The sequence below is a fragment of the Pungitius pungitius genome, chromosome 19, assembly GCF_949316345.1.
Source record: "Pungitius pungitius chromosome 19, fPunPun2.1, whole genome shotgun sequence".
In the NCBI taxonomy this organism is placed as follows: domain Eukaryota; kingdom Metazoa; phylum Chordata; class Actinopteri; order Perciformes; family Gasterosteidae; genus Pungitius; species Pungitius pungitius.
The window spans coordinates 2,382,897-2,408,647 of NC_084918.1; the positions used below are offsets into that span (position 1 = coordinate 2,382,897).

The 25,751-nt window shown below is 46.6% G+C and overlaps 1 protein-coding gene across 1 annotated transcript; it reads left to right on the forward strand.

Moving 5' to 3' along the window:
- Window positions 1-5,939: 5,939 nt before the first annotated feature.
- tmtopsb (teleost multiple tissue opsin b) lies at window positions 5,940-17,784 on the forward strand. The gene is made up of 4 exons (XM_037455234.2): window positions 5,940-6,637; window positions 10,537-10,865; window positions 14,398-14,631; window positions 16,616-17,784. Exons 1-4 carry the CDS (start codon window positions 6,250-6,252, stop codon window positions 16,907-16,909), a joined length of 1,245 nt encoding a protein of 414 aa, XP_037311131.1. The 5' UTR covers window positions 5,940-6,249; the 3' UTR covers window positions 16,910-17,784.
- The last annotated feature ends 7,967 nt before the right edge of the window (window positions 17,785-25,751 follow it).

The following is a 25,751-nucleotide window of genomic DNA, read 5'->3' on the forward strand; positions in this document are numbered from 1 at the left end:
ATGTCTCCCCTGCTGTGAGTGAGCCTCGTTAGTTCCTCCCAGACTACGAGCTGGAGTCATTTAATTTACTCCATAAATTCCGACTCAAACTTGAAAAGGTAAAAGAGGATTTTGAGAAGATTCATATTCAGTTTGGACTTTTGCTTTAAACCTGCACACGTCACTTCTTACTTTCCAGCGGAGGTAAATTCATCTCAAAGCGTGTGAGCAGAGTGACAAGTCCCTCTAACGGAAGACTCACCCCCCCCCCCCCTCCCATTCTGTCTCCCTCACTTACTGACACATTGCCTCGCTTCCTTAAATTGATCGCCGCTGCAGCAGTGCATTGTGGTCCGATTGCTCGGTGTGGTCCCTGGGCGGCCCCCACGCGTTTCGCTCTGCTCTTCTTTGCTACACTTACAGGAAGCACTTTGTCACATTCACTGACGCACACGCACACACACACACACACACACCCCTTCTTCAAAATAATCCCTTTATACAAAGAACCACTTTACATGGAGTTCATGCTTGTTTGGTAGAACAATTGATTCCCTTTTTCTCGTGGCCGAGTCGGTTAAAAACGTCGTCATTTCGCTCTCACTGCGAAATGCAGCGTTAATGAGATCCGGTGCGATGGCGGCGGAGCGTCTGTCTGCTCGGACGGGAGAAAATGCCTTCGAGTTCACGCTTTTAATCTCCGCCAGACGGCTCGGCTTCGTTAAGCGGTCGTTTTCCGCTGCGCTCGTGGGTTTGACCTTACGTCTGACCTCAGATGACTCGAGAAGCACTTCGTCGTCAGTCACCACCGTTAAGGGGCTTAGGTCTGCCGGGCGAAAGACGCTCCCGCTCTGGCGACGGCGTGCTTTTCGCGTCATTTAGAATGAACGTGTGAAAAAGAGAAAACACAATTATTGTTTACTCATCGACCTGTGATGGCTGACTAGTAAATCGCGTGGCGCTCTCCAGTTTGAGGGAAACAAATCGAATCCTCCGCTCGTTGCGCTAAAATCACAAGCTTTCCGATCTGAAAACACGCCGCCCTCTCGAAAAAAAGCAAAGGACACAACAAAGATGAGCAGCCAGGCCTGACCGGGGCTCTAATGAGTCCACTTGAAAGGGCCAAAGTCTTCGAGGAATTCGAGCTCTCACACACACACACACTCGCCCTCATAACTTCAATTAGAAACTGAGTAATTGCGTATTTGCAGGAAGAGACAGACCACAGCAGAGTCCTCCCAGGCCCCAGTGAAAGGTGCCTTTGTTCCTCAGAGCTCTCAGAGAAGCCTTTGCAACTCCTGGATGAACCGGGTTTGGTGAAAGCGATCCATAATCAGAAAACACACAAGTGTCACTGGCGGGTTTTTAAAAGATTTTTCAGAGAATGCGTCCTTCCAAAACTTTGTCTCGATGGCATTTCGTGGCAATTCTTTCGAGGAAGGAGAAAAAAACCCGTCTGGGCTGAATTTGAATTTGTCTCTCGTCAGCTCCTGCGTGGACGGGACACAGTGCGCTGACACGTGATCTCACGTCCTGTGATTGGACTTAATGGAAAGGAGTAATTGGACAATTGGACAAATAATTACAGGGAAAGGGAGAGAGGAGAGACACGAAAATGACTCCTTGAACTGGGCTGCGATCGATACCGAGAGGACAAAGTGTTTGTTTCACCAATCAATGGCAATAATGAGCCGCACTGCCGATAGAACCAATGCACACCTGGCTCACCAGGTGGTGGTCAGAGGGGATGGCTTTGGTTTGGGGATAGACGTGTGTTTCTGTGAGGCTTCGTGGGAGGACAAGGGCACAAGTGCAATGGACCAACCTGTCTAATGAGTAATTATTACCTACAAATTTGTAATTTAGGATATTTTTCCCACATTACTGGGTTGATTTAAACGTTGGGCCTGGATCACGGCGCTGTGTTGTTGGCTGCTCCTTGATGGAAGAGCTCGTCTCTTTGCTGCTGTGTCAGGACCTTTGACGGCGAATTGGACATATGCTCGATTCCCGCTTGTTGAACATCCGTCTGAATGAAAATGTCCTTTGGATGACAAATGAGCAAATACCGAAGAAGAGAAAAATCCACTTTGGGAAAGGAGAAGGTGCTCGACAGCGTTTGACCAATCGACCCGCGTTTGATTGGTTGGAAGAGGAGGAGGAGGAAGAGGAGGAGGAAGAGGAAGAGGAAGAGGCCGTCGATTCCTCGGGCGAAGGTTGAAGTGGATCGACACCTGGAAGGGTTGAAACCCATCAGGCTGAGGAGCAACAGGAGGAGATGGGATCACGGTGTGCAGGTAATGAGGCTTTTTGGAAACAACTGATTTGGTGCTTTTGTAATTAACGGTCATGTTGTAAAATGCATTTAAAAAAGTACTGTTCATCTGTAATGAATTGGAATAGTTTGAGAGGAATTTAAAATGGTAAAAAGAAACGATGTCTCTGTAAAATAAAATACGTATAAATAGTTAAAAAGTGAAATTTCCAGTTTTTAGCACATTTTCCCCCAACGACATTGAACTCTTTTCTCCTCTGGCCAGAGGTCAAGGGTCGCGGTGGCGGTTGATGTGGGCAGTCGGGTGGATAAATGGATACTGATGCTTCTCCCAGCGCAGCCACACACTCACGGCCAAAGCGAGTCCCCCGGCACGCCGAGAGGAGGGGGAGGAGGAAGAAGAAGAAAGAAAGAAGAAGTAAACACAATCCACTTCTTCTGTGTGGATTCATGGTTTAAAAAACATCTGAGATCACACATATCTCCCACCGCAAGAAAGCTCTTGGGCTTTGAACTCTGCGATGAAAAAGGTCTTTGGTGGTTGTCGGTTCGAGGCCCGGCGGCGTGCGATATGCTGAGGAGGTGCTTTGCATATTTCCACTGTTTGAATCAACATTATTGAGCTAAATGTTACGCATCTAATGTGGAAATAAACACCCTTTTACGCACTCAAGGGGGTCTGCTCTTCCCACTGGCAGGTTTATAGGTCCAATACCGCGTAGTTAAATAGGATTTTAGTGTCAAAACGAGGACCGGAGCCATCGGGAGAAGACGCTCTCTCTCCCCATTACGCGGCGAATGTTTGATGTGCAGAAGGTCCGCCTTAATCAGGCTAAAGGACAACACGAAAGGCCCGTTCATTGTGTGCTTTGTCTCACCTGAGATAGCCGAGGGGGAGGAGGAGGGGGGCGGGGTGAGAAGCTTATAGCCAACTAAAGCGTGACTATTTCATTTTCTCTTTCTAGGTTAATGTGTTTCTCTGATATTGGTGTCAAAGAGGCTTACACGGTTTACTGGAACCAGTGAATATCGGGAAAACTCTTTCATGACCAAACTAAGTTTGTTCTCACACTTTATGATGAGGAAATGGTGCCAGTTGGACTTTATGTCACCCGTGTCATCTAATTGATCAAAACTACATTTTTCCATTTCCCTGGAGGCGGGGTTTATGGTGAATCTCTTCTTCCTGCCCAACACTTGTCACTCATTCTTGACGGGTTTTAAGATTACATCGAACCAGGAGGAGCCGAACCAGGAGAAGCTGAACCAGGAGGAGCAGAACCAGGAGGAGCAGATGGATGAAGAATGACACCCCGTGCAGGACGGGTTGATTGGGCCTCGTCTGCGGCATATTTACCTGTGATTGTCACGCAAGTACGAGCTGCCATCGACACACACATCCATCACGAGCCCCGGGGACAACACAGAAAATGAGAGATCATCGTGTGTCTGTTACACACATAGACACACACACACACACACTTGTGTCATTTGCAGCTCAGAATTCATGAATTCATGCCACAGAAGCGCTGCATACCGACGGCTGCCTTTAAATGGCCACTGCTGACTTGTCGTTGCGGCGTGCAGTGAACAGATGGAAAAAATGAGATTACAACCTTTTATAATCCACGTAATGATGCACAAAGGAATCCCCTGGAGGCCGCCATCACTGATGACCTCAGACTGACTGAGCGACCTGTTTTCTCTCTCCATCTGCAATCCTGCCGAGAAGTTGTTTTTAAAGTGATAATAAAACCGCCATGTGACACAACCTGAACCGAAAAAAAATTCCTTCAGGAGCTGCTCCTGTGTGGTTATTCACCTTCTACTCAGAGACAACAAAAAAACAAAAGAATCAGAGCTTAAAAGCCTCCTTTAAACTGTGGATGGGGCCAAAATGACCCCTGCTGCTCGGGGGGGGGGGGGGGGGGGGGCTCGGGGGGGGGGGGTCGATGAGAGGAGATTGAAGACCAACTTCAGTGAGGAAGACAAACGGCTTTGTGCAGATATCGGAGGACGGAGGGGGGGGTTTATAGTGATAACTCAACTATTTATTTAAAAATGTAGATATTCATTCATTATTATGTATTAATTCTGCGACGAGCAGCAATGGCGAAATGCAATAAATCAGTATTCCATCCACGTGTGTGCTCTTATCTTGGCTGCAGGGTTGCCGACCCATTTCATAACCTTCAGCCATAGAAGCTACTTTGATGTGCCACACCACATGTTGAGGTGATATTGGAGTGATTTGGGAGATCAGGTTTTAATGAATTCCTGACATTCATGCACCCACTTGACCTATAAATCCAGTCACCAAGTTTTTTAATAAAATCCACCGGGTTTCACTGAAAGCTGATCAACTCTAATCCAAGTTCAAACCAGCTTTTAACATCTTAACCATTAAGACCGCTTCCCATAGGTGAAAAGTATTGTCATACAAAGTGACATATAAGTCTATGTTTTACCTGCAGTACTTAACTTTAAACCTGATTCTCTGCACCGCCACATTTTTCAAATTCCTCAGCGATGTTTTCAAAACAGTCGAAAGAATTTCTTGTGAGCTTTTGGTACATCGCCACCAAGGAATTGGCCCTTGGAGCCATCTCTTCTGGCTTTTATTTCATCAAGAGTCGCTGACTTATGTTTATGTGATATGTTTGTTTGATTTCTTTGCAAATGTCCCGTAATACAATTAATGAGCATGTACGACCCACAAGAACTACGAGTGTGTGATGAAGTGGTAAAGAGAAGGTTGCATCTGCTTTCTCAGTGAGTCCTGAGCACGTTTTATCAGGGATTAACTTGGTTTTGCAGATTAAAGATGTATGATGGTATTTCACAAATTTGGAAACGTCTCAAACAGAAACGAGATGATCGTAGACTTGCTGCTAAAAAAAAGAAGCTGAGTGAGATGCTTGTATGTTTTATTCTGGACTGGAACGATCATTTACTCTCTGGAGTGGAGACGGGTCCCCTGATATCAAATATGTATGCGAGTAGATTGCAGAAAAACAGATTGCAGCCCATTATAGTTTTTTTGTGATATCAGAGAATCATTTGATTGATATTGAATTGAATTGAATTTTGTTCTCTGCAAGAACAGCCTTTCAAACAACAGTCCACAAAGATTATCTTGTTATGAAATTGGAATTTGGTGGATTTCCTTTGCATTACTGCAATTACAAATTCTTTATGTAATAGTTATTTCTTGATCCTTTACTTAAGCCGTAACACTATCTACTGATAGATCACTCCATCACGAAAGAATATAATTCATGAGGGTTGGAAATAAGGATTAACCTACATAGTATTTCAAATGAGCCCAACTGAGACTCGCAGGCACCTTGTAGATTATCTCCTGTTTACGGGCGGAATCCCTGAAGGAATCGAATTAGTTTGGGCAGCGGTGCTGGACGGATCCATCGTGACGGCTCACTTTGGTTAACGAGATGAAAAGTGGAGTCCCGCTGTGCACGAGTCCTTTCAACGCGCTTTCCCCCCTTATCGGTGTCCTTTATCCCCTGAATACTGATGCGACGCTGTCAGTGTATGATGGCAGTTAGAAAACACCACACACACGCACGCACACACACAGGCACACACACACACACACAGGCACACACACACACACACACCACCTCGCGCTGTGGGTGATAAAAGCTCAGGCGCACTTAGCGCTCCACTGGCAACCGCGCACGAGAAGGAGCGCTCCTCTCCGGACCCGGGACGCGCGGCACAGGGGCGGATCTAACAACGCAAACTGGACATTTTCTTGTCTGCAGCCGCACTCGATCTCCAAGAAAAGCCGCTTTGGACTAAACATCCCCGCCCGTTTATGACTCCTTCCTTTTGTTAAAAGCTTCCACCGTGCACGCGCGGTTCAACCGGTGAAGCCGTTCGTGCGCCTTTCCCGTCTCCAGATGGGTTAGCGCAGTCCGCGGCGGCGCCGTGCCAACTTCGGTGCTCGTGCGAACCCCGCGGCTCAGCCCGCTATGATCGTTTGCAACGCGAGCCTGAGCTGCGCGCACTGTCCCGGGGGAGGAGCCGGCGGCACCGCGGCGACCGCGACGGACGCGTACGAGGAGGTGTCCGACTCTCTCCCCGCTCCGTCCCTGAGCCCGAGGGGGCACCTGGTGGTGGCGGTGTGCCTCGGCTTCATCGGCACCTTCGGGTTCCTCAGTAACTTCCTGGTGCTCGCGCTGTTCTGTCGGTACCGGGCTCTGCGCACGCCCATGAACCTGCTGCTGGTGAGCATCTCTGCCAGCGACCTGCTGGTCAGCATGCTGGGCACCCCGTTCAGCTTCGCGGCCAGCACGCAGGGCCGGTGGCTGATCGGACGGGCCGGCTGCGTTTGGTACGGGTTCGTTAACGCGTGTTTGGGTAAGCAGCTGTTTTCGTTCACTTTGCCACGAGGGAACAACCCGACGGTGCTTATTGACGGCCAGAATCTCGTTTTGAGGACCGCTGTTGCTGAAAGTGTGCACCTCGAATGTCTTTCTTTTCCAGTTGGGCCATTACGCACAAAATGCGCTTTAATGCAGAACAATCGGAGGAACCAAAAGTTAGACGTAGGATCAGGTTTTTACCAAATCAACAAAAAAGCAGGATTGGTTTGACTGACCCCCCCCGTAATTTATTTAAAAAATATACTGTGGAGTGCCTCTGCTATAACATTACATTTATGGAGTATGAAGAAAAGCAGATGCCTGCAGCAAATAGTCGTATTATGAGCCGTGAGATTAGAATCCTTTTAACCAATTTCACTCTGAGGATTATTTCAATTAGAATCCTATTAAACTGGGATGGTAATGCATGGTTCTCCGTTTATCGTGATCAGCTGTGATAAGCTGGCCAGCATAACATCCTGCAGACATAAATAATAGCATATGATGTTGTCATAATTTGTAGTTTGTCCCAGAGGCATTTTTACTTTTTTAAGGGAAGAGAAAATAGAGGCAGTAGAGATAAACAAAAAAACATGGAACAAGCATTTCTGTTGGTCTTATATATTAATTCTGCTCTTGTTCCTCTCTTATTTTCATCCGTTTTTTTATTGTTTGATTAAAAACTGTGTGCACACAGGACTGTTGACAGAGCTCTTCACCAGTGCTGGGAATCGAACACATGACCTCTCAGTTTCAGGACAGACGCCCTAATGACCACCATGTTCTGAACCCTGCGCCCAGAGGTCTCTTCTACAGACATCTTCTCCCTCAGCGCTCGCACTGAATGGATGCTTTTATTTTCGTGTGCTCACTTCAGTGAACAATCAATGCGTTAACTAAGCCAAAAGTGCACGACTCCCTTCTCCTTCTCCATCTCCTTCTCCTTCTCTCACCTCTTGCTCCTCTACAGCGGCTGCTCTCTTCTTGCAACTAAATCTCCTCTTTTCTCTTAGGGGTATTGTGAGGTGTTGCTGGTCTCAAATCAGTTGAGACCTCTCTGGAGTCTGGCTTTGCACTGAGGTTAAGTGTTTTTGCTTTTAAGTCGTTTCCTCTGCGGAGTTGGGATATAAAGGAAGGTGTCATTGCTCTTAAAAACTCTTGTTCCTCGGTGGAGTCTGGACTAGGTGTTGTTCATCTTGAATCCGTTTTGTCCTTCAGAGTCTGGAACTTGAATATGTTGCAGGAGTGTTGTGTTGTTGGAAGCCTTTTGGGGGTCTAGATTCTTATCACGGAGTTGTTGCTCTTAAATAAGACCTCCTTGCTGTCTGGACTTGATGTACCCTTTCTTTCCTCAGACCCTTTGTGTCCAGGACTCTGTCTTCTATCTCCATTTTCCATTAAATGAAATGGTTCGGACGCAATTCCTTACTAACTCGGCTGTTCAATTACTAACAGGGTCAACAGCTTCTTAATATAGTCCTGATTCCTCAGGCACATATCTTATCAAACTGACACCCACTTTATCCCAAAGAAGCTGTTGTCAGAGACTTTTGGGAGAAACGGTTTGCGCTTTGAACAAATGGCAGGTGATCAGATCAAACTCCCATTAAAGCAGGTCAGGAGAAGAGCTAAAAGGTGTCCATCGATAGTTCTCTCCAGTTCTGATAAAAACGGATGTTAATGCAAGCGAACCATTGCTGTCTCTTCTCTTTGGCCTCTCACACACACAAAAGTCTGTAAGATAAAAAATAACCAATTTAAATAGAAACCATACATGAGATGATCATAGACTGCTAAAAAAAAAAGATGCTGAGTGAGATGCTTGTATGTTTTATTCTGGACTGGACCGATCATTTACTCTCTGGAATTGGAGACGAGTCCCCTGATATCAAATATGTATGCGAGTAGATTGCAGAAAAACAGATGCAGCCCATTAAAAAAATGCCCCAAATAACCCCTCATACTGCACTACGTACGTCACTCACATGGAGACCAGCGAGAACGCCCCATCGGGCAGGGCTCCCGGTTGCCTCGCCCATCCCAGCCTGACCATCACCTGGAGAACGACTGCGGGAACGAGGCCACGGTCACGAGCGGACGAGCCGTGCCGCTCCACGCGACCTCGTCACGGTTCCACTAACGAGGCCCCCGACAACATCTCTGACCCCGACGACACGGTGCTGTGATGTACTGAGGGGAATAGAGTCAGCGGGGGGGGAAGCTCGAAATCAAACCCCCCCCCCCCAGTGTCTCCCCCGTCCCTGCGCGGCGTCGAGATGCATTGAGATGTATTTGCTGAGTGTGCAGCATCACACGGGGAGAGAAGGTCTGATTCGGCACAAGTGTTCAGCAAAGAAACAAAGAGGGAGGCAGAGGGGGGGGGGGGGGTAATAGAGTAGAAAGAGAGAGAGAGAGAGAGGGACGGTGCGATTGGGAGTCAATGAAAGATGATTAGCTGCCGTGCTGACTCAGGCCTGGTCCACTGGGTCATTCTTTTTCCTCGTAAATCTATTCCGCACCACCGTGGAGGCGGGAGAAGAAGAATCAGGCCTCACGGCGAAAAAACCTATTAAATAGTTTGGTGGGTAATTGCACTGCGCCGTGCGTTCAAATCAAAGCCGACAGTTGGAAACCCGGATGTGGACGGCAGTGACCTTTCAGGATTCATTAATCACACAGGTTCTTTTCTCTCTCGCGTGTCCGATGATGATCGGCCGATGGCGTCTTATCATGAGATGACACGGGTTCCCGAGCCCAGCACCTGTGCTCTCGTCAACCGAAACTATCCGAGAAACCCTGCAGAATGCTTCCTGCACAGCAGCAAACAACACCACCCTCTAAATAGACACGATAAATCCCCCCCCACCCCCCCACCCCCCCCCAATCCCCACACCCTGGAAACCGACCGTGAGAGAACAAAGCAAATAGTCATTAGGTGACCGGGAGTGAAAGAGTGTGTTGCATTGCATCTGCTTGATGTACAATAGAAAACGTGAAATGAGGATTATTAGCACAAGCTCTTCAAACACGTTCCATTCAAGGAAGCCCTTTGATACGCTGACATGTAGGATTTGGACGTTTCTGTTTGGCGGCCCCTAGTGGTGATATTCTAAAGAAAGTCATCAACAATCCTTCCTATAGATGTGTTCATTAAAACAATTTGAAAATTGCCATGATTGCATTAAACATTCAACCCATGGGGATGCTAATGGTACCTCTTTTTTTTAATCTACAAAACATTTAATGTTGGATTTGGTTGGTTAATGGCTTGCGCTCGACGAACAAAATGCTTTCGTAGGCCTCTCCGCATCATAGGGACTACAATTTCGGTCCTGGCAAGGCTGACGAGTCCCCACAATGTAACCGTGGAAACAGATGTGTGTCCCTGCAAGACCCGTGGAAACACTCCGAAAAATCAATCCCGCTTTTTTTTTTTCTTTTTTTCTTGTTGTGCCCACGCATAGAAGTGTAGTGATTATGAGTAATCATGGCGACTCGTTGTAACAGAGGTGAAGAGCCCCCGGAGCAGCACTTATATATGTGCTGATTAGCTGTGGTTTTGGAGTTGGTCATATATATATATATATATATATATATATATATAATGATGCACTGGTAGCTAAAGGCTGCCTGAGCTCCCGTACAGATCAATATTTCTGTTCATATTGGTTTCAGTGTGAACTTATTGTGTAACAGTTGAGACCATCATTTGCAAGAGAGTGACTCCAAATTTAAATAATGAGTTTAAAAAAAAAACGAGTGCAGAAAACCATTTACTTCTCGTTGACTTTTTAGTTGAATCGTTGACTGACATCGTTTTACGTCATTTGAGAAAGCAGAACTTCACCCTTTGCTTACTTGGCAGTAAATAGATTCTTTGCCCCCCCCCCCCAGGCATCGTGTCCCTGATCTCCCTGGCCGTCCTCTCCTTCGAGCGCTACAGCACCATGATGAAGCCCACCGTGGCCGACGGCAGAGACTTCCGCCCGGCGCTGGGGGGCATCGCCTTCTCCTGGCTCTACTCGGTGGCCTGGACGGTGCCGCCGCTGCTGGGCTGGAGCAAATACGGGCCCGAGGGTCCCGGCACCACCTGCTCCGTGGACTGGAAGACCCAGACGGCCAACAACATCTCCTACATCGTGTGCCTGTTCGTCTTCTGCCTGGTCCTGCCCTTCTGCGTCATCCTCTACTCCTACAGCAGGCTGCTGCAGGCCATCAGACAGGTGACTTACGCCAAGGGGTCGACGACGGGTCGAGCAGGGGGGGGGGCATGTCCATTACGCCTCAAGGGGACACAGGCTTGATTAGAAATAATGCTTCGGTTCAGGGTTGATCCGTTTTTGGGATTTACCGACTAATAAACCCATGAATTAAGGTGAAAATGTGATGTTTAAACAACCAACTTTAATATTAATATTTCAACTTCTACTCCACTTTTAAAACTTTATCCTAATAGATTTTGTAGATTTAATTGACAAGGATTTGTACTTTTTTCCGCTCACGTTTTAGCATTTTGTCGCGGATGAGTAGGTCAGACGAAAGGTGAGGGTGAAGGCCTTGACCTTAGTAACACTGTGGTTACAGAGCGTTACCAAGATCAAGGCTTGCCTCATTGTTTTCGGGTTGTGCGTCATGCGCGCGTTTGTCTCCCTGCGATGAAGCCTTCTCTGCGCGTCTCTTCGGAGCCGGGTTTGTGTGTCGATGCTGTTTGCACAAAAGAAAGTGGTCATTTGCCCCTCCGCCTGCTGGTTCGTGTGCCCATGTGGGTCTCCACAACGCCTGCAGCCACACTCGGCGCTTTCTGCTCTTGCTCTTGTGGACCTTGGTCTCGTACATCACTCAATCCCCGAAACCCGTTGTATTGATTGCAAATGGCTAATTCGATTGATCCACATTCCGAAGAGAGATCCACGGCCCCCGGAAGACGAATCCTCAAGGCTTCCCCCTAATCAAAAAAAAGAATGACACGAACTAAGAACCATGTTCAAATCACCTCAAGGGAATGATGACAGTAGGAAGCACTTGGGCCTCCGGTGAAGCTCCGAAGCAACGACCCTCCCATCAGGGATCAGACTGATCAGCAGTGTCCAGGGGAGGAGATGTTCTTTCCCCATGGCCGTCGAAATCTGCAAAGTGAGCGAAAGTCCCTTCGTTTCGCCACCTTTCGCTGTATTTTCGTGCTTTTAGCTTCACTCTGGGCGGGCGTAGTTTTCAGCATGAAGCATGTTACTAACGCTAAACGGACCGGCGGGCCTGCGCCCGGAGGGCCGAGTCTCATCTCGAGTCCGCGACAAACAGAGAGAGATTTCAATCTGCCGGCGATTCGCTGCGGGTTATTAAAACCTGCGTCGCGATCGCAGACCTGAAAGATGAACTGATCCAAATCAGTTTTGTATTCTGACGTTGTGTGAAGATCTTTGGCAGAGATTGATAATTAATCACAATGGAAAACTATTATTTCACACAGAAGAAAATGGAATGCAAGGTCGGGATCGGGTCGGCCTGCATATGGTTGGCATGCGTGTGTGTGTGTGTGTGTGTGTGTGCACTGTTGCCTCTGTGTTATCTTACCTGGGGTGAAGATAATCCCCTGCAGGCACAGCGTGCATGTGCTCTGCAGAAAGAAACATAATCTCTCAGTATGTTGGAACCTGAAGAACAAGGGAGAGAAACGTTTCTTCTCACTTGGAGCTTAATTTGCTTTTCTTTTACCATTTTGTCGTCACTTCCATAAATCTTACAGCAGTGTTGTCGGCATTAATGTGCATTATGAGCCATTTGCATATTCATTCGTGTGAATTACATTACTTTTTTACTTTCTTCACATCGTGGATGTTATACTAATAGCTCACATTTGCTGAAATCATTACATCTGTGCGTGTTTCCCCTGCTCCATAATAATTTCTAATGGAAACAGTGAACCAAAGCATTGACCTTTTGGGAGGTACAAATGCCAAAAATGAATGTTTCATTTGACACACGTCGAGTTTTATGTGAAAAAACTCACCAAACAATATCAGATTGTATCCGCTGTAATGTCAACTCACGCTGAATTGCTTTAAAACTATAATTTACTGGACAGTCTCGTAGAATGTGTTAACTTCATGTATTACAGCGGTGATGTGGCCCAACACACAAGCTGTTGTTCCATGTTTGTTTTTCTCACAGAACCGAACGCATCCAACGACTTGCTCCTCAACTGCGTGAGAAATGTGAACTTCAGTTAAATCACCTTCTCGCAGTCTCGCTCTGGTGTTTTGGCTTTTAAAAAACTTGTTTCAAATATTGAGTACGAATGTTGCTTCAACAGTAAAACGTTTTAGGAATAAATAATTTAGAGTTTCGACACTCAAACATTCTGCTTCATTGGGAGGATTCGGGTTGGATGAGATTCAACAACCCAAAAGCTTTCATCATTTCATCCTTCAAATATTGATAAATCCTCAGGGCTCCACTGAAATGAATCTTTAGTCCATTAAACAAGAGAAGAGAGCGTGGACAAAAAAAAAATACAGGAATGTATGTAGGAATGAACCTGATTTGCAGATGTACTGTTCATCCAAATCCCCAAAATGCGCCGTCCTGAGTAGAACAAATAGAACAAATAGGACACTTGTTGCTGGACGCTTGAAGGGGAGTCATTTCATAGGAGTCATTTCATAGGAGCTGTTGTATGAGGAAATGTTGAATAAATGAGAATAAGGCGTTATAACGTTTGCCCCCCCCCCCCCCCCCGACCTTGAGGTTAATGACAGTAAGTTGGATTAAGAATGTATATTTCATAGGCAAATATATGAAAACCAACCATGACTTGAAACCATGAAACAATAGAGCGCTTTCAGGGTACGATTTTAAGTCAAGGCAAGAACTGAGAGAAGTAAAAGCACCAAAGTGATGTGCTTTGTTTTTAATTTGTGGCTCCTGCATCACTGATTCACAGCTTGCATTACATTTTGTGTCTGAATCAATAACTCAGATCAAACAGCATGACCCCCCAAACTCATTTATCCTTCAGATTTTGATTTATTAACATCATCATATTGCCCAATTAGATGAATATTTCACTTTCATAATTCAGCATTCGTGGCTGCAGAGGAGGATTTGATGGTTTAAACCTGAACTCAAAACCCGAACAGATTGGGTTCTTTAGAGGGTTCCTCGCTCTGGTCGGATATGACTCTCCGGCAGGTGTTTGGTTTTAACAAGCGCTTCGTCTCTGGCAGAAGCAGGAATCCGTCTCATGGAATTCTCTTCTTCTTTTTGGCTGCAAATTGGTTTTACGGTAAAATGAGAACTTCAACAATCCTGGTTTTGCCGGCTCGTCTCGTTAAGAGAGAACGAGACAGCAAAAGGAACCCCCCCGCAGCTTGAAGGTGTTGACCCGAACGCACCACCTGACCCGAGTGCGGCCTCTCCATCCGGGCATGATCCAAGAACCGCGCGGGGGGGGGGGGGCAGCGTCTTCATCGATGCATCTTCATCGCATGACTGGAATTCAGTGAGCAATCGCGGCTTCGGGGACGCGTTGCATCATCAGCATCAGCAGGAGCTGCACCCTCACAACGTGTGGTGGTGATGGCCCCAAAGAGCGAGAGAAGACAACGGACACTCTTTGCTTCGCCCTCCTACACGTTGTTTTGCACCATTTGCAGGAGGCTTCTGTTTGCTGCACCGGCTCCTGATGCAAAAAAAAAAAAAGTCCAAATGTTATGGGAGAGAAATGGTAAACCAAATGTTTCCCCTCCCCTCCTGCAGGTGAGCGTGGTGAGCTCGGTGGTGACGCGGCACCGGGAGCAGCGCGTGCTGGCCATGGTGGTGGTGATGGTGGCGTGCTACCTGGTCTGCTGGCTGCCCTACGGGGTGGCCGCCCTGCTCGCCACCTTCGGCCCCCGCGACCTCCTGAGCCCGGAGGCGAGCATCACGCCGTCGCTGTTGGCCAAGTTCTCCACCGTCGTCAACCCTTTCATCTACATATTCATGAACAAACAGGCGAGTGGCGCGTCACGTCTGCCGGGCTCTTCTTTGGTTGCACCTCGCGTTGGCGCTGAGACGGACGCGCACACGGGTCATCGGATCTGTGCCCGGGACGCCCGCTCCGTCATCCACGGGTAACGCTGGTTAATGTTTGGACGTCGCGCCCAATTACCTCCGCTGCTTTGCCAAAGCAAACAGGCGGTAACGCGGGGCACCAGGCGCGGGGGCCTCCGCAGAGGGTCCGCCGGGGCTCCTCATTAACGCCGTTGCACGGGGGAACGCGCGCTCCAGCTGTGCGCGCATGATGCAAACACAGTGAGAGGAAGACCCACCAAAACGCAGATGAAAGGCAGATGGTGAGAAATGACTTAAAAACGCTAAAAAAAAAAGAAATAGGAAAGAGAACGGTTTTGCCTAACCACCGATTTGTCTGAAATAATCTCAGAAGAGAAAGGGCAGGTTGACTAAAGACGTCGCTTGAGATAGGATGAAGCAGGGGTTCATGTGATGAAAGGAAAAGGATAAGAATGTAAGGAGGTCAGGAAATGTAAAAAGAAAAGTACATAAGGAGGGATGGAAGTAGAAGGAAGGAGGAGGGGATGACTAAAGAAAGTTGAGGGGGGCAGGAGAGGGAGGACGAGAATTAGAAAGATGAAGGAAAGATGGGAGGAAAGTAAAGTCTTAAAAAAGGACGCAGTGACGAATATACAGCGGCACCAAAGAGAAGGAAAATGGACAAGAGGAAAAGATGTTATAAAAAAAGATTATAGAATCAATAATTGAATAAAGAAGAAGGGAAGAAGGTCCTTTCAAACCTGCAGAAGTCAACGCAGCTTTGACTTTGATTGCGATGTTTCGATCAGGGAACCACACGCTGACCTTTTCCTTTCCTCACACTCTCTCTCTTATCTCATGCCTGTCACTTCTTATCTGCCTCCACCTCAGACGTCGCGTCTGTCTCTTCGCCAAGACATTTAACGCTCTGTGATGATGATGATGATGATGATGATGATGATGATGGAGTCCTTCTGCATCTGTGTGTGTGTGTGATGATTAAGCTGCTAACTGACCTTTCAGGGCCTCAGGTAAAGCAACAGGAAGCCGCACTGTGTGGCACTTTCAGTCTTCAGTTCCTCCCAGCCCATGACTATGGCAGCAGTGTGTTGAGGCGAGTTGAAGACTTCAAGCGCTGCGCAGATTCATGCCCCGCCCCTCAGCCCCCCCCCCCCCCCTCCAAGGATCACACCTGCACCGCTGGGGAGGATTTCGTTTCTATTGCAGCCCCCGGAAATTTGCGTTTGCAACGTTTTACTAAAATAAATGAAATGGTTGATTAATAATATGACTCTATGAACATTCTGCTCAATAAGAACAGCTTAATACGTTGTTTTAAGTATTTTTAACTTTAGTTTGAAGGAAAACTTAAAACTCACCAGCCAACACGTCTCATTATGTTCTGTTAAACAAGCACACATGGGGCTGGGGGGGTGATGGTGAAAGCTGCATCATTTCCTGGGGGTGACACACATTAATTGCCTCGTACCGCTGAAGGATCTCGGCTTAACAAACTGGCCTCATTTCTCACATCGATCTCTGGGTGGAAACACGCCGCAGGCGGGGTGGGGGGCTGATGACGTCACCAGGTGCGCCCTGGAGAAATGTAGTAGACTTAAAGTATACGTGTGGAGCCAGAGAGTATACTAAGTACACTACGTTTATCCAGGGGAGCGCGAAGGACGTCGGCGCAACCAAAGAGCGCCCGGATGACGTCACAATCGACGTCATAACGACAAAACAGTGGCCCCCTTATTGCTCTCACTGTCATGAGGCATATTTAAACAAGTCATTTACAAACAGTAACGTTTCCTGCTGATGTCTTTTAAATGTGTTTTCCCACCTGTGGTGTCTTTTTTTTTAACATTATTTGCTGTTGTGACGAGTTGCTGTCGGCTCTCAGAGCGTAATCCCGTGGCGCGTGTGCTCGTGTGTTTGTGTGTAGTTCTACAGGTGTTTCAGGGCCTTTCTGAGCTGCTCCGCGCCCCAGCGAGGCTCCACCCTCAAGACGTTTTCACGGCCGACCAAGACGCTGCGCGCCGTGCGCCACGAGAAGGGCCGCCGCGCGTCGGCCGCCGACGCCGCCGCCGCCGCCGCCGCCTCCGCCGCCCGCCCCACGTCGTCGCAGGGAGCCAATCACGCGTCTGCGACCCCGCCGCCGTCTCCGTCGAACCGACCCTGCGCTGCCGCCGGCAACCCCAAACCCAAACGGATTCTGGTGGCTCACTACCGGGAGTGAAAACACGACGACGGCGACGTGCAGGATGCGGAGTGACGAGCGCGTCTCCAATTAACGCTCCTCTTGATTGCAGAGCAAGAGAGAGAGAGAGAGAGAGAGGGGGAGGGAGGTGGGGGGTGCAGATGCGAGCTGGGACGCTTTAATCCAAGAACATCCCAGGTTGTCGCTGCTGCGTGAAGTTGGCAGACTGAGGAACACACAACATGCCGGTCACACCTCGTGTACCTGAAGAACTGCGCAGGGGAAACGGCGCGAAACGTAGTGCTGCGCAAACGTCCCGCAGAAATGGGGCGAGCTTTGGTGAAAATGTGCTTGTAGTGATTAAGTGTCTTTGTTATCCATCTAAATAAAGTTATTTCTCAAACTCAGAAACTGTTCAGGAACAATTTGGAGCAGCGCAGCGTTCTTAGAGGGGGGGGGCTTCACGTTTCGTTTGACGGGGGAAACGGGGGCAATGAGATATTTTGTCAGCTCAAGCGTAGAGCGACTGTTAGCAGGATTATTATTATTTTTTCTGCAATAATTCGGTCGGAGAACAGGGTAAGCATTTTCTTCCTGACCCCATTTCCACGCCTGACATTTGAGGATTTGTTACAGAGTATTAAAGATCTGTTAAACAATTTCATGTGATTTTAGAACCGAGAAGGTTTTTATCAGGCCTTTATTTACATTTTGCTGTTTACATTTTTCATATGAAAGCCACAAAAAAGGGACACGTCACCGCGACATGAGGGACATGTAGGAGATTTCATTGTTTTGCGATATCTTGGTGTTTGAGAATCTGCTGCCTTCTTGTTAAGTCGAAATGCTGTTGTTTTTTTTTGTATTGTGTTGTCTCCCAGTGTATTTTCATTCGCTTTTGTTGCGTAAATTAAATCACGTCACAAACAGCTTCGACTGCCTCCATCATTTTCTTTTTTTTGGTCCTTGTCATCGTGTGTCTCCGTCCTCGTTCCTAACGGCACAATGCTTCAGACGTTGATTAATCCATGAATTATTAACACGGCCCATATTGACTGGTAGGGAAGCGGATTAATGCCGTGAAAAAACACCGAATATTACAACTGCCAGCCATGAATACACAAAGGCAAAAAGTAAATAACACTCGGAGTGACCCTGGGTGAGTTTGTGTTGATGTTGTAGGCCTTAAATAGGTTTCACCTTGTTGGCAGAGGCTGAGGTGAAGGGGGTCCTCACCCCTCTCTGTTTGTGCCGAAAAGCCTTTTTTGGGTCGTGGGTAATATTGGAAAAGCATTAAATGGGTTCTGTTGGGATCTTATAATCAGTACACTTCAATTACAACACATAAGATCAGTTCTTCATGGTTTATCACAGTTTATGTGGTGCAGTACTTTGCCTCATTCGGCTTTCTTGCATCCAGTTGCTCATCTGATACCTGGCAGGAGAAAAAACTCCCAACAAAAACCCAACTTTTGGGGAAAAGTTGGGAGAAATCCATAAAGGACGGCAATTAGCTTCCGTCCTCAGGTTTTAACATTACATCTTGATAGTTAATGTGTACAGTATTTATATGATTTACATGACTATAAATTGTTATTGTCTGTAATGCATTCACTTCATCTAACATACAAATGTAATATCTACTATCTAACATCACACAAACTACAATTCTACGCTAAACATTACTACATGTAATATACATCCCACCGCTAGGGGTGCACTTCTTCTTAAATCCCTAACAATCCCTAAGTCCCACAAACCGTGTTGTTGTTAGTTTGGTGTTTAGCGTTAAAAAGGGGAGCAAAGTTCAACTTAATTCAATTAACTGAGTTTGTTACACGAAAAAGAAAAACCTTGTAGAGATGTGGGGGCAGGATTAAATGAGTATGAGATCTGGTTTGCGTATTCAGATGCACTGACCCTTTCATGGCATTTTCTCTTTCACCGTGAATAGGATCATTCTTGGAAAAGGTTACTTTTTGCATGTGCGTGCGAGTGCGTCTGTCAGCGCTGCAATTAAAAACACTAAAGAGTGAACCGTGCGCTGATCATCAGTTCCACAGATTCCAACTAGCAGCACTAACCTTTACGTTATGATGATGGGACGTCGAGACGCGTTTCTCACATTTTAGTCCAACGCTGCCCAGCATTTTAAGTGGGAATCGACCATGAAGAGGACATGGCCATTTTCCCTCTATTCGGGTTGATAACAAACCTATTTTTAAATCAGTAAACAGGCTTTTGGGGTGCTGCTAACTCGTTTTGCTGTACAGAGACCTTGAAACTCCTGTAGCTCAGTATTCTCAGTGTCCGTCTGCATTTGTGTTCAAAGCGGTGAATTTGCAGCTCTGTGTGTTTTTTTTTAAGCAGAGCCAAGTATGTTTTTTGGATTAAAATGATTCGTCGCCCCTCCTTGGATCAGCAACACTGTAATCAGTCAACGCTGGAGCCTTTTTGAAGAAAAGCTTCACAAATGTAATCTTAATATTATCAGTTTATGATATTTAATGCATGCGGTTGTCACCCTGAGGCAAAGCTGCCACTAATTGTGCCCTGATTCTTCCTGTACTGTGACATCAGGGCACAAAGAGATATGATCAAATAGACTTTTTAATGATATGTCACTTTAGTTCGTTCATTTCACTCCGAGGACCATTAACGGGTCCACAGATGTGAAACAAACGTAGATTAACGTTCACCGTTCGAACTGAAGAGGAGCAGGACGGGCTGAAGGTCCCTGTGATGCACGTAGAGGTAAAACATCGTGATTCATTAGAATATGTCCTTAGCGTGTCCCTCCTCTGTTATAATTGGATGGAGAAGAAGGGCCCTCCCATTTGTTACAGGACCAGATCAGTCATAACAGGAGTAGTTTCGTCATGTAATATTCATGTGTGTTGCTTTGTGTTGAACGAGTGCTGCTCAGTTCAAGGCAAATGTATTCTCTGGTGTCCATTCGTGTCACTGGAGATTTTTTTACATACTCGCCTTTTTTAGTGCAACAAAAACTCAAACAAGATCAATAATGAGTCTCTTTCATTTAGCTCTTTTTTTGAAAAACGTTTCAACTTATTGTTTAAACATTTGTGAAGTTATAGATCATGTTTAAAATGAAGCTAACTGAACTTTATTACTATTTTGTGCATCTATGACAAATGTTTGGGAAAAAGTAATGTACCGTAAACACAAAAGCAAGAAAATACAAATGTACTTTTTCTACTGAATTATATTTTTAAGAAGTCACTGAGTAGTAGTACAATTACAATAAATAGAATTGATTCCTCAACCCCGAGCACATTAGCTGCTGATGGGGAAGTTGGATTATGGATGCTCCAAATCGTGAAAGTAATTGATTTGAGGCTATATTTGGTTTTATAATCACTGTGAAAACAAATGAACACACATCCAGCACAGTGTGGTGGGAGTGATGAGAGAGAAAGATGTTAAGCAGAAATGCGTATTTAAGCTTATTTATTATTCACTCAAGCTTTAATTATTCAGGGGGATCTCCTTTGCAAAAAAAAAAAAAAAGACCTGATTAATTCCCCACTGCGAAACCTGTCTTCACTCATGAATTCAATGCAATATTTTATACGTAGTGGCGGCATCATGCCAGATATCTGGAGTGCAGATATTATGGTGCATTGGCCAAATGTTCCTGTTTTAAGGACAAATCACAAAGAAAGGGTTCCATGTGACTGGTGTGACGGACGTGGGTCAGGCTCTGGACAGACTGGACCATTTCAGTTTGCCTGCAGTTTAAATGAGGTCTGAAATGAGCTCGTGTTGCAGTCAGATGGGGTTTTTTTTTTTCAGACTGCGTGGATAATAATCCAAAAGAGACCTGACATTGTCTCTTACAACGTGATGCAAACACAACCGGTCATGCGTTTACAAATTGGCCCCTTTGCAAGGCCCCCTTGAAAGGTCCACACGCCAGCTTGTTTAAATCAAGGCTGACTAATTACTACTTGTGAGCCTCTTGGTGGCAGCCAAAAGCTTCGGGGGAACATTTCTCACTTCCTGTAAAATGAACATCAACAGAAGTCTTGGAATAGAGGACCCGGCAAGCAGTGCTTTGTTTCAAGTGCCTCCTCCATTGGCAGGTGATTCAATGTAAATTGGTTCGCTGAGCATCACGCTCCCTTCAAGAGAGGGGGGCAATAAAAAATGCAGAAGCTTGTTGTCAAAAGACTGAAGAATACCTCCAATGCTGTTGTTCATCAATCAGCTTCCACACCAACGGCTGAAGAGCCAACACTTGTGTTTTTTATCGACATGCGGAATGAGGAAAGATGAAGATCTGGATGCGACGAGAAGACTACTGATGAGCTCCTGACGTTGTTCCGTCTCGCCGTGCATTCGCTTCTTCAACATGTTGTTTTTTAAGGCTATTATTATTATTATTTAGCTTTTGAATTTACTATAAACAAACAACAAAATTTTTGCATTGAAACAACAATCTGTGACAAAAAATGAAATTAATTCCCTTTTTTCTTCTCATCTCATGATGGTTACCATGGAGATTCTGATAGCTGATACCATGTTTCCATAAAAACTCACTGTTGCATTACGAATGTGTTCATGTGAACGTGACGTTTATGTTATATTTATCAATAATTTAGTTAACATGAAAATACACGAACACCTTAATAACCTGCTTGAAATGCTCAAACCTGAAAACGTTTTGGTATTCCACAGCATGCACTTTAGCAGACGTCAGTCAGGCAGAGATTATTTAGTGTTCCACCCACAGCTTCCAGAGACCAAAAAGTCAACAGCCACGAGCTCCGGGTGGTTCGTGCAGCAGTGTGAAAACCACATTCTAAAAGACCTCCCCAGGAGTTGGAAGTTCCCAGATTACCACCCGCGGTGCCTCCGGCGCAACCATTCAATGATCGTGGAAGGATGGCGGCGGGGGGGCGCACACCATGGGTTCATAAAGGATCTCATCTCAGGTGCAACACGGGAGGTCTTCATCGGTGCCACGAGGAGCACACACAGGCCACCACGGACTGCAGCACATCGAGCTCTGAGCACACTGAAAGCACCTCACCTGGACGTTGGCGACCATGCTGCTGGCTACAAAGACACCTTTCGTGTCTTACCTTGTGGGAGTTTGTGTCCCGGGGGGTGGCAACAACGCACGCTGGTGTCTTACACCGAAAACCACATCAATACTCAAGAGTATTTGGAGCCTTTGAGGGCTGAAGCTCTGAATGAAACCACGTGGTGGTCTGTGCATGCGGCCTGCGGCCATGCTCCTCACCGTTTTGTAACTAGCACAAATCGAAACACAAATTGAATCATGTGAATGCCCTTTTTTTTCAAACTACCCTGCCGTCCTCTATAAAACGAAGCCGTCACCTCGAGACAAACACCTAGCGCACACTCAACCTCTTGTTAATCATTCCGTCATTGTGTGCTTTAGATGAGCTTCCAGAGGAGAGTGTGGAAGGGCATGTTGACTATTGAGGGTATTCAAACACACACACACACACACACACTCGTGTAACGCTTATTTGTCGACCTGCCGTTCACCTTCGTTCCCCTTTTGTCATCTTTCTTCCGACCCCAGTCGACGAAGACGAATGCCGCTGCTCGTCGCCGTGACAACCCCTCTCTCCTTCTTCGCCTGTGCTCTTTTAAGCTTTTTCACGCTCTTCCCCTCTGTTTTCACTCGTGTTGAGAGCCACGATGCTGAGGCCCCTCGCCACGGAACAAAAGGATCCGCTCCCAGGAATGCAAAATGTAATTAAAATGGGTCCTCGTCTGTCGGCCCCCTGCAGACCTTCCCGCCGCTGGGCGGCTTGCATCTTTTCGTTTTTTGACACCCGTCCCATTCGTGTTCATGTGTCTACATTATTCAAGGGCCGCTGATGGTTGCCACCGCACACGTCTCTCATTTGAAGAAGAGAGCCTCTCTCTCTCTCCAGCTGTGAACATCCCCGCACACAAGCATCCGGGCCGGCGCTCAGCTCGCCTTCGTCGGATCCCGCGGGGGGGAACAATTCCAGCCCCCGATTGTGCCTCTCCTCACGTAGGCTGTGGAGAGAAACTTCCTCGGCGAGACACACGGTCGCTTTGGAATTCTTTTCTGTGTTTCGGATGAACTATCGAGGCCGGCAGTAACAACGCGTTGTCGTCACCTGCTCCCTGCATTGCTCAAACAGGGTCTCGCATCAAGTAGCATACGTTGCGTGAGTAATATTGGTGTTGCCTTGGAATAAATAAAGTAAACAAAAAAAATCGGTCTCCTGTCTGCTACTTCAGCCGCAGTTTCCAAGGAGATTAATCCCAGCTTCTTTCCGATCCTTCATGGGTGTTGGCCATTGAAACTTGGCATCTGGCGTGAAGTGCATTTATCTGGAAGATGATGGGAAATGGGAATGGAAAAGCCAGTCTACTTCCAAGTTAATAAATCACATGTTCCTTTTTCTGCAGGGTCTTGTATCTATTTTGATACCATCGTAATTGGCTCTTTGAAAACCCTCAGGTTGCACAACGAAGTCTGATTGTATGAATATACAATGACAGATGCATTTTGAGGGCGCTGGACGGCTTTATTCAGCTTTCTGCAAGGTGCATTTGTGAAAGAAAACCCTGCTGCATTTGATTTTGAGGATACAGAGAAGGAACACCTCCCTCCCCTAAAGTTCACCATTATGGAGAATAAAGGCCACGTCACCCTTCCTACTACGGGTATGATGAGAGACAAAACCACTTTTTGTTATGTAGTGTGACACAGTTTGTGAAGCGACGTTTGATTTTCAGGCAGATGTTCGGCACCACTGCATCAATTGTGTGGGGGTGCTCCATCATTTTGCATTCAGCGCACTGGGAACTCGCTGTATGGGGGGTATTCAAAACGTTGTCACTCCCCAGAGACTCTGGCTCTGACGCATAAAGGCACGTAGGATAAAACATATTCAGATGTCTCCATGCAGGGGCTCGTGGCTTTTGGGTTGAGATAAAACGTGCACTCAATCACGGTGAGCAGCAGCTGCGCGCACCATTCTGTGAGCACGGGTACAATGCAGCTGCAAACACCTGCTATGAATGTCCACGGATTTCCCGTCTCCAATGTCGAGCAACGACGGATTACACGCATTGCATTAAAAACAATTAGGCTGTTGAGGTGTGTTTGTGTGGAATGGGACCATTTGATGAAACTAATTGGTGCCGTCCAGATGTAACCCTGGTTAGTTTTATGGTACTGTAATTTACAGAAACCTTTGAATGCGCGTTGTTTCCGTCTAGTATTGGAACTTCTGAGCTTACCTGAAGGCATCACCCGCACGCAGCTCTCTGTGGGAAAGAAAAACACAACCTTGTACGGCCGCGGAGCAAAGTGTCCTCGAGCCCTGATAAAACGGTCGTTAAAAGTGAGTTGAAGGGATTTTGATCACGGGAGCTACTCCGACGGTGTGTCGCTCGAGTCCTGAACTATTCTGGTGAGTTAGCTACACTGTCGGCGTCATTAGCAGTATCATTCTGGTTTAGTGTAAGAACGGAAAAAAGCCAGTCAGAATAGTTGATAAATGGTTATGGTACTGAGACATGTTTTTTTTGTGATGTTATTGTGACGAACGGTTAGCAGTTCTCAGAGCTGCTAGCTTAGCTGCGGCCGGGTAATGAGGCTAAGCTAGCTACGTAGCTGTTGTAGCTCAGATACCAAAACAATGTTTTTTATATTCCCTGTATTTCACTTGTTCATATTCCATGTAATGAAGCTGCATTGTTAATGTACAACCGGAAAGGTAACCAGCGTTAAGTTGATAAATAATTGCGCTGCATATTGTGCAGGCTGGGTTTTTTTGAGGAGCGAGTTCTGTTCCGACTGCAGCTGTGTCGCCGCCATCGCCACGTGGAGGCTCCACTGAAACCTGCATCGCCGCCATTGCCACGTGGAGGCTCTCGTTCCAACCGCAACCTGTACCACCCGCTTTGCTGCATGGAAGCTTTTGGTTCGTCGAGACTGCAGTGTGGACATCGGTGGGGTAGGATAAGGTTCAGTCCTGAGGAGTGACACGTTTTATTTGAAAACTATTTTTTCTTTTTTTTTCCTGAGATCTCAGCATTTCTTTTTTTTTGCCCCTGGAAGTCAATAAACTGGAACAGACAACGGAAACGGGGGAGAAATAAGGACTATTAAACCCATTAAAGGAGGGAAAGAACACATTTATTTTTATTTCTTTTATTCTTTTCCTTAAAGTGATACTTACCTAGGTCAACTGATTTTGGTTCATACTGGTGATTTCATTTAAATAAGCGTAAGGCTGAGCATTTTATGTTGGAAGAAATGTAATATTTGAATATATGATACATTTATACCGCATTCTGTGTTGTGTGTTATGTGGGCTGGGGGATCTATTGCTCTCATGCTTTAGTGCTACTGCCAATCTCCTTACCCGAACCTAGTTGATCAGACAGAATTCGAGGAGACTGAGAAAAAAGGTTACAGAGACTTTCGTGGCCGACTCCAAGAAGCTGGACGGCCTCGATTGGATTGGTTCAATCAGCTCGGAGTACGTTGACTCAGGGTTGAGCGCGTGCACTGGAGGCAGCATGAATGGAGCCATGCAACAATGAGTTACCATGGCAACGACCACAAACAATCGGTCGGGCATACGTCACCCCCCCCATTGGGCGGGAAATATTAATGCAAGCGTACGGCGAGTATGAACCGTAATTAGAAACAAAGCAACGCGCTGCTGCAGCAAAAGACAGAGAAACGTGGGAGAAATCTGCTGCTGGGCTCAACGTGCAAGTTCCAATATAGTGTTGTCAGTTAATATGTAATGTACACACTAATCCTAATCCATACGTTAATGCACACCACACAGGCTTGGAATACTCACCATGCTCATATTTAATCACA